At 37.8% G+C, this 8945-nt stretch overlaps 1 protein-coding gene across 1 annotated transcript; it reads right to left on the reverse strand.

Moving 5' to 3' along the window:
* Positions 1–3625: 3625 nt before the first annotated feature.
* LY96 (lymphocyte antigen 96) lies at positions 3626–8466 on the reverse strand. The gene is made up of 5 exons (XM_005517086.3): positions 8149–8466; positions 7101–7190; positions 6069–6197; positions 5121–5173; positions 3626–4137 (listed from the first exon to the last, which is right to left on the reverse strand). The coding sequence occupies exons 1-5, from the start codon at positions 8324–8326 to the stop codon at positions 4036–4038; spliced, it is 552 nt and encodes a 183-aa protein (XP_005517143.2). The 5' UTR covers positions 8327–8466; the 3' UTR covers positions 3626–4035.
* Positions 8467–8945: the final 479 nt, after the last annotated feature.

Here is an 8945-nt window from a genome sequence, read left to right on the forward strand (position 1 = left end):
AAAGTATAATCTACTCTGTAGTTCTCAAAGGTTTTGTGCAGCACAGGGAAATGGGGAGACAGGAATATTAGTACTTAAAATGTGTGACTGTTCCCTCCTGTGAACAAGCAGCCAGGCTCGCTATTAAAAGTTTTGCTTTTAGTTATGTCAGCAAGAAATTATTTTAGCAAGAACTTTGAATTTACAAACACAGTACTCGTCGCTAAGACAGCCATTTAAGCTAAAGCTCAATGAAAAATATGTTGTGGGAGTTTTTTTTCTTCCCATACAGAATCTTTGGGAAGCTGTGATACCTGGCCAAATATATGTATGCATATATATATATGCATATATATTAAATATATGTATTTTATTTACATATATTTTTCTTTTTGCCAGTAGTAAAATGTATCTCGAAGAAAAGAGGTTATGGACACACCCATCTACTGCGGCCAAGGGATCTACAAAGATGCCTGGGATCCACAAGGCAAGTACGTGTGCACAGTGGCTATTATCCAAGATTTCCAAAATCCAGTAATTCCTACTGCCAGCAAAAAGACTTTCCAAATTTCCTTTCTCCTTTCCTCTCTCCCCTAAGCTCTGCAGGCAGGAGCCCCCTCCCTTCTATCTCTTCCCATTAGAAATGTCACTGCCCCATCTGCTGCCCCTGAACTCATTCGTACCGGCAGGGACTCACGGGCAGAACGAAGGAGCTGAAGTAGTTCAGCAAAATGTGCTACACAGACCCTTCCAAGGCAATTGCTAGCATTTTCCACCAAGAAAAAGTGTTGTGCAGAAGGGACTAAGGCTGCTATGGTTCTTTTTGATGCCTGTAAGACAGATCAGGACGCATGTCCTGCATCATTAAATCCGACTCCTTGCTGCAGGGGTTTTGTTTATTTGTTCTGCTCGAGTGTGTGTGCTTTGTGCCATCCAAGCTAAGTGGTGACCAAAGGAACTGTTTCCCTGGACACAAGAGATGCTACTGTAATACCTGAATTACATGGAATTACCTTTGTGCAACCATCTCAAATGATACAATTTCAGCCAGCAAATGTACATGTTATTGTGGTCAGCAGGCCTTCACTTACTTGAAATCATGAATACTTTATGGCTTTTATACACAGCTCAAAAAGTGTGCACTCTTATTGGAAACCACATTGTACAGGAACTGCTTCTTCTCATAATTACATATTTGGCAACAGAGGGTGAGGGGGTGAAGGAAAGCCATTTTCCCATCTGCAGAAAATCCTGACAGCCTCTTAAAAACAACAGTAATGAGGGAGAGAAAAAGGGGTATTTGTGAAGGCTTTAGATAACAATTTTATGTAAATATGCCAAACATAAAACCTTCCTTGATTTACTTTTGTTTGCACAGGAGGAGGCTTTGCACCATCCACTGGAACTCCTGGCAAAATACAAGGATCTCAGGGCAGGTAGCTCTCACAGAATATTTTAAGAAATAAATTCTTCATTGATGTTCTATTTCACAGTATTCACACCGTTCCAACTCTAGACAGAAGCAGAAAATTAAGAAGCAAAAAATGGATCGAAGTTTACTGAACCAGTAAAGTGAAGAAACGGGAAACATTCTGATTAGTCTTTACCAAGCCCAAGTAGCTCACTTCATCCTGAGTGAACTCCTCTTTGCTGTGGAGCCCTGAATAAGGGCTCATGGAAGTTTGGAAAGGAAATAAGTATTAACTGTTGTCAGCTCTGGACAACAGCAGAAGGAAGCAAGGAAAGCTTTTTAAGAGCTCTGTCCCAGGAACCAGACATGAAAAGCAAAGCTCTGCCTTCAGCTCAGCCCTTCACCCTACAGTTTTACAACAGTTTCAGGGTAAGTTTTTTGCATGATCTGACACCTTACTAAATCTATATCCTCTTGTCCAGGGGAGAACGTGGTGTGGCAGTCACCAGCACTTGAATAAGTGGAAATTTCCAGTTATAGAAGGAGAAAGCTTGAGGCCTTTGAAAAGTCTTTGCTTTGTAAAGCATGGCCCCTGCACTCTGCCTTGCAGTCCTTTCTGCTGGCATGTACAATTTTAACCCTTCAGCTGAAGGTCTATATTGTAAAAGTCTGCAAGGCAAGATAGTGAGTGCATATGTTTATCTGTAAATGTCTCTATTCAGAGACAGAAATTCTATGTATACCTTTACATGTCCTGTAAATTTTCTGTCACATCCATAAAGCATTAAAACATGCTTATGTAAAATAGAGCACATGAATGTCTTTGATCTCCAGGAGTATTAATCTCTCCTACTTGTGTTACTTGCTGCTTAATAAAAAAAGTATTTCTTCTAACACCCAAATAATTCAGACCAGTGAAAATGTCAGGACACCCTGTCAGCGAAGATGGTTTTGAGATTTGTGGTTGCTGGATGCTGTGAAATGTATACACAGGGACATCACAAGATAAGACTGTTCCATAGGTCAGTAATTTGAAACAGACAGTACTTGAAAGAAGCAAAACAGAAGAAGAAAGGTAGGTATTGCTTATCATGCTCTCAGACTGCTCTTTGACTGATATTTCAGGTTAGGAGTAAATTCATCACAACTGTGGTAAATCAGCTCAAACATGAGCAGAACATGCTGTGATACTCCATCTTGGACCACTCCTGGAATGGTGTGTGGATTGAATAAAAGCACAGATGCTTTGCCACCATCACTTAGATGTAATCATGGTTTCTTATCTCCAGTCATTATACAGTTCTACTTCTGTTTTTATTATTTCTTAATGGTTTTGCTTTATTTAGCCAAACTAGCTATGCTTAAATCCAAGTTTTAAATGGAGTATCTACAAACTTAGGTACTGGGTTTTTCCTTGAGCTTTCTGATACCAAGTTTGAAAAACATCTTTCTTTATGTGTAAAGGGAGATTAAAAGCTTCACTTCTAATTTGCATGCTTGGTATTTAGCAGTCTGAAAGAGGGTTTGTTTGTTCTGGCTTGTAATTTTTTTCCAGGCATTTGGAAGCAATCTGCTGCTAGACACAGCACAAACTAGCCAGCACAAAGTGCAGCTTCAACTGTGTCCTGTTAGTTGGAGAAAAGTCTCTGAACTCACTAAGTTCACTAGCCCTGCTGTCTGGGGGCTGAGGATGAAAACAGGATAGCACTTTTCCTAAGGATCAAATCTCATACTCCACCAAAGTCTTACTGAAGGTCTTGGGTGCAGAGGAGCAACAAAGAGGGCAGGTGGGTACGCAGTGTTGGCTGCCCAAGGGACAAAAGCTACAGGAAAACTTTAGAAATGCTTTAATAGATCAGCCTGTTGGGTGACACCATCCTCCTCCTTCTGAAGGACACAGCTTGTGTAGTCTCTGCCCCTCAGACTCTGAGCAAGAGCTAAAAACATTCTGAGGGATTGCAGTTGCAGCTCTGGATGGCTAAATTCAGCTGTACCGTATCAGTGTAACTGGAAACATGTTCCACTTTGGATTTTATCCACATCAGCTACTACCATGTAACAAATAATTACTCCTCTCTTTCAGCTTGGTGTAGATAGAGCAGAACAAAATGAAACATCAGAAAATAATAGGAGAATAAAAAACATCTCTTAAATTGATTTTACAAACAAGTTTTATTGTTACAAAAAAGGAAAAAAAAACCCAAACAAACCAAACCCCCTGCCCCCCCACCACCTCACACCAGGGTTCCCAAATTCAATTGCTGTGTTATTTTAAATTGAATACTTATGAACTTCTGATTCTTGCACTTCAGAACTTCTTGATTACTTTATCTCAGCCTGAAGGACTCAACATTATTGTAACTCAAGGCATAGCACCAAAATGTAGGACCTGTCTGACATCCAGTCAGGGTAATTCCGTGGATTAATCAGGATGTCTGACTCCAGAGATTTTGTGCACATTGGCTGAGCAACTGATTATGGCTGTGCTACAAATGAGTAAGACTATACATCATATAGCTTCCCAGACAGCACATGATGTATTCTGCCTCAGGAAATTCAGTGTGCATATTACTTCACAGCTTGGATTCCAGTTTCTCACAGAAGTGACCTCCATGTTCTGGAATTATTTGAGAAGTTTGTGGCACTCAGAAAGCATCTTGTTTTACAATCATGGTAAAATTCAAGCATATGAGCATATTATTCTCAGAATCATCAGAGAATCCTTGCACAACAACACTATAATAGCCCTAAAACAAACACAAAAGAAAAAAAGACAATTAGTGCACAATACCACCCGCTCTTGTCTAAGTGGCTTCTTGGAATGGTTCTGGTGACTTCTGATAGAATTGGAAAAGACAGATTCCCATCAGGGACTGTTTTCATGGGTGAAGTCAAGTACATGAGTGCATGAAAATAAAAGTGTTCAACTTTCTTCTCATGGCCAGAGTACTCAGGAACAGCATTTCCTGGTCTAGCAAAGTCCCATCAGGGAGTGTCAGGTCTACCATAAGTTTCTCATCTATAGGAGGACAGCTGATGGCAGAGGATGTTCCTGTCCATTACCAGCTCTGGGGCTACAAGAGGTGTTGGACTGGATGGAGTCCAACACTGTTGGATGCCCAGGAGTTAAGGGGGATGGTGGAGATTTTGGACCAATAGGAACTCTTTAGTGACATTTTTAGGGATTAATGGGGATGATAAGGGCCTTGGAAAAGCTCAGACAACTGATGAGTCAGCTGGAAGAGAATGGCTTAACCTGAGGACTGGTGCTGCCCCTGTGTTTAACAGTGGAGCATTGCTTTTACTTTTTGGAGATTGTTATCCCTCTTCAAATCTTTGAAAATGGTTCCATGGAGTAAGAGAGCAGCACATGAAGAGAATGTAAAATAAAGAATGAAGTGGGCAGAAGGAATATGAATGGATCTACTCAAACAGTGAAAAGGAAAGAGAATAATTTACCAAACAAATTGAAATAATTAAGGTGACATTAATTGATTACTTGGGTCTTTTCTTTTATAAAATAAAGGAGGAATGATAAAGGAATATAACCTTAGAACAGCTAGCATTTCAGAGATGCTACCATTTTAGTGTCATCACTTCTATTATAAGAAAGCTTTCTGACATTTCTGTTTTCTACAGTTTGGGTGAACATCTCTCTTCAGAAAAAAATATACCTGTAAGTATTTGATTTTACTATTATTATTTCTTTATACGAAACATTGAAAAGTACCTTTGGAAACTTTATTCTTGAGCCTTTAATGTCAAATGCTGATATAAGTGTTTCTGAAAAACAGAGATAATTATAATACAAAAAGTTACTTAACCATAAAGCCATCAATCAGACTGCCTAAATAACTTCAAAGCAATATGGCATATCTCTCAGCAGCAGTTGCCAATGTCCTTTACTCTTTCACTGATAAAGCCCTCACCTGGTTCTTCTCTCAGATCTCTGGCTACTTGTTGAAACCTCGTTAGAAAATAGAAATTAACCACAGTGCTCCAGCACCATCTCCTCCAAACACATCCTACTGTGATAAATCCAGTAGTTTAACTTGTAATAGCAGTTCACTTGAATGGTAAATGAAGTGAGCTGATAATGATTTTTAGAGAAAAGAAAACAGACTGTATTTTGACCTCCTTGCAGGTCTTTTTTGGCCTTTAGTCTGCTTGAATTCTCTGAATCTGGGCCTGTGTCATTTTAATACTTCTTAGCCCCTGCCAAGGGATTGACTCGACTCCATAAAAAAAAAAGAAAAGAAAGAAAGAAAAACAACAACAACAACAAAATAACAGCACCATACCTGGGTGTAGAAAATCTCTTAAAAAACATGTCCAGACACATATCTAAATAAACCTTGTTCTGGATATTAGTAGTGCCCACATCACCTCTCAAGTTTCCTGTTCAGTCCAGTCAAGTGCAATCTTTCCATCTCATTTTAGAGACGTTTACAATAAGAGTCATAATGAGATGAAGGATATTAGTAGTCCTCATTTATGTAGATGGAAATTGCAGTACAAGGAAGTTAAAATATAGATTTTGGACATTTTCTACTTCAGTGGGGTTCTGGCACTGGAGAATTGCCTGCTCTGAGGTCTGCTTCCTGCCAAGCAAGGTCTAGATTGTGGAGATAAAAATCTGTTTGCATAGGTTGGTTGCACCATGTATTTTCACACCAACCTCCTTTCAGTGTTCCGCACACTGAGTATTCATCATCAGCTCCGCTGCAGAGGAGTTCTTTCCAGAAGAGTGCTTTGGCACCATCATACCAGACATTGAAGACAACCTTCAAAAAGTGGATGTCACTTCCTAGTTAAAACATTGCAAGTAAGAAAATGGTAACTGGTGGGGAGGAAAAGCATATATGGAGACATGTCATTTAGATAAAACCTAGATTTTTCCAAAATACTGTATTTTTGTAAGACTCCCCCAAAACTAAAAAGGTATATATCTTGAAAACTGCTACTTCCAGAAAAAAAAAAAAGAAAAAGAAGCTATTTTTGTTTTTAACAACAATCACAACAAAAATTAGTCTTAAAAAGTATTTGGGAGAACAATTTCAAAGTCTGGTTTAATTTCTTCAGTAAAGAAAAGATAGTTCACTCAGCTCCACAGCTAACCTAAACAAGTGCTCAAAAGAAGACCTTCATTTGAAGCAGGTGTTGCAAACAATAATGAATGCATCAAAAAGATGTCTTTCTAGGGAAGCAAACCTACTGCAGAAGTATGATATGTTATGATACAGCCAGGTCCTAAACATTTCATTAGCTGAGCTTGATGGATTTAAGCTGGGTTTGAAGACCATAGTTAGGTTTGCACACAAAATCCAGTACCATTTCCAGCTTCTGGAACATGCATATTCTTCATACAAGTCCTGCCATATTTAGATGGCCTGATGATACTCTCTTTCCTTTAAAAGGCTTGGATCTTCTCCAGGCCAGAAGATCAAAATGCACATAGACCTAAACTGTCACAGATTTGCATGTACAGTGACAGTCTGTATGCAGGGCTCTGGTAACTGCTCCAAGTAAAACTCAAATGCATTTTCACAAATCATCATTTCTGTCCATTGCTGTAGTTTATCCATTCCATTTTTAATCCCAGAAAGCAATTTCCAGAATCACTGGGCATTTAGAATGAAGTGTCAGTTTTTCAGTTGTATTTAATTTTTAGCATTTCCAGAATATATTTGCCTGGTTAAGAGAGACTCACTTGGAATCCAGGTAAGAGCAGCCTTCCAGACAGATTTGTTCATCGTGCTGCAAGGTGTCAGATTAAACATGAAAGCATGAGCTGTAGAATCTACAGAAAAAAAGCATTTCACATTGATAGTGTGAACAGGCTTCTCCATAAAAATAATAAGAATATGCAGTTATACACACAAAACCCACATACATATTTTTAAATGTATTTAATATAAGGTATATGATATCAAATAGTCCATATATGTGGTAAATATTAAATATGTATTTTAAATTGTATTATTAATTATTTTTAGATTTAGAGGACAAAACCAGTATCATATTTCTTTAAGTAAAAAGAGAAGTCAATTTTTGGTTGATGATATTTTGCACAAAAAAGACAAGAGACAAAAGAACCATTATTTCTCTTTTGAAGATACACAAACTTTTCATGAGCACTAAACTAAATGGTCTTCTACTGAAAATATCCCCACTTATGCTAATCATGCTGACAACAGCTAAAAATGTTTTTCATGCACCAGCATATTTTCCAGGATAATGTAAATGAACTTTTGAGTAGATTTGCTATGTGAGTGACCTTCCTTGCATTTTTAAAATACACAAAATATCAACCCATGACACAGACATGGCCAGAAGGGACACACTATGCTGTCTCAGAGCCTGATTGGTACCCCAGCTTGACAGAATGTCACATTCTTTCTTTTTTTCTACATAATTCAAGCTTTTCATTGTAACATACTGGTTAACTCAATAGGCATAATTTATACAAGAGAGTACTGTTGAAACAAGTTTAAATCCATTATCTTCTAACATTTCCAGAACGAAAACATGCCTATATGAGAATAAAATTCTCTCTCTCCTAGCTGCTGGAATCAGCATTGTAGTAAGATTTGTGTCTATGAAATAAAATTCTTATAACAGAGTGATTAGTAACAGAAATATACTTTTTATTTTTCTATATTCCTCAAAGAAACAAATTTGAAAGAAAATTCACAATACCTCAGACTACAGTAATTATCATGCATAATTAAGAGAAGAATTACCTATTTTTTACTTACCACAAAAAGCATAGGACATTTCAAGATCTGGTGACATACAAATGAATTCACTGACTCCAGGGGTGAATAAAATGCAAAAAAAGAGTCCAAACATGGTTAATTTTTTTTTTTGCTTGGTGTTCAATGGTATAAAACTTCGTTTGGGAGAAAGAGGAAGAAAATTCAGCACAGTCATCATCAGTCACATGTCTTCAGGGAAAGTTCTGTTATTTATCAAATTCTTTGCAACCTTTGTTAATCCTATTGCAACACGGCCAGTTATCATCACACTAAATTTTGTTGAGAAGAGTAATTCCTGCTTTTGTTGTTACATTTTACCCAGACAATGCAGCTCAAACCAGGAGTGAAAAATGAAAGAGAAAACTATATGAAATGAGGAAGTGAAATGACACTATGACTACCAGAAGCACGTAAAGAGCAAGTTTAGTTGACTCATCAGGTGTAAGATTTTTAAAGGCATCATTTCAAACACAGAGTTTCCTGCACATATTAAAGAAGAGAAAAATATGTAACTGATGAAAAATAAGTCCATTCTTTTATTTTTATGGTAGTCAGTACCTCTCACTGGTTTTCATAATAGATTTCTTACAAAGCTCACCGTGCTTTAAGAATATGCCAGAAATCTGGAGGAATGTAATTAGATGATGTATTACAAATGGAGCTGAATGCAACCATCTGACATTACTGGGTAGAACCTCTCTTGTCCTGCATGATGCCAGACACCACCTTCAAAGCTGTATCTATCACAGTTACACTTAGTGGGAACAAATTCAAAAATTGATGCAATTACAACTGAT

This window comes from Pseudopodoces humilis, chromosome 1 (genome assembly GCF_049639895.1).
Source record: "Pseudopodoces humilis isolate 2021_Gansu_Grassland_sample_001 chromosome 1, ASM4963989v1, whole genome shotgun sequence".
Taxonomy (NCBI): domain Eukaryota; kingdom Metazoa; phylum Chordata; class Aves; order Passeriformes; family Paridae; genus Pseudopodoces; species Pseudopodoces humilis.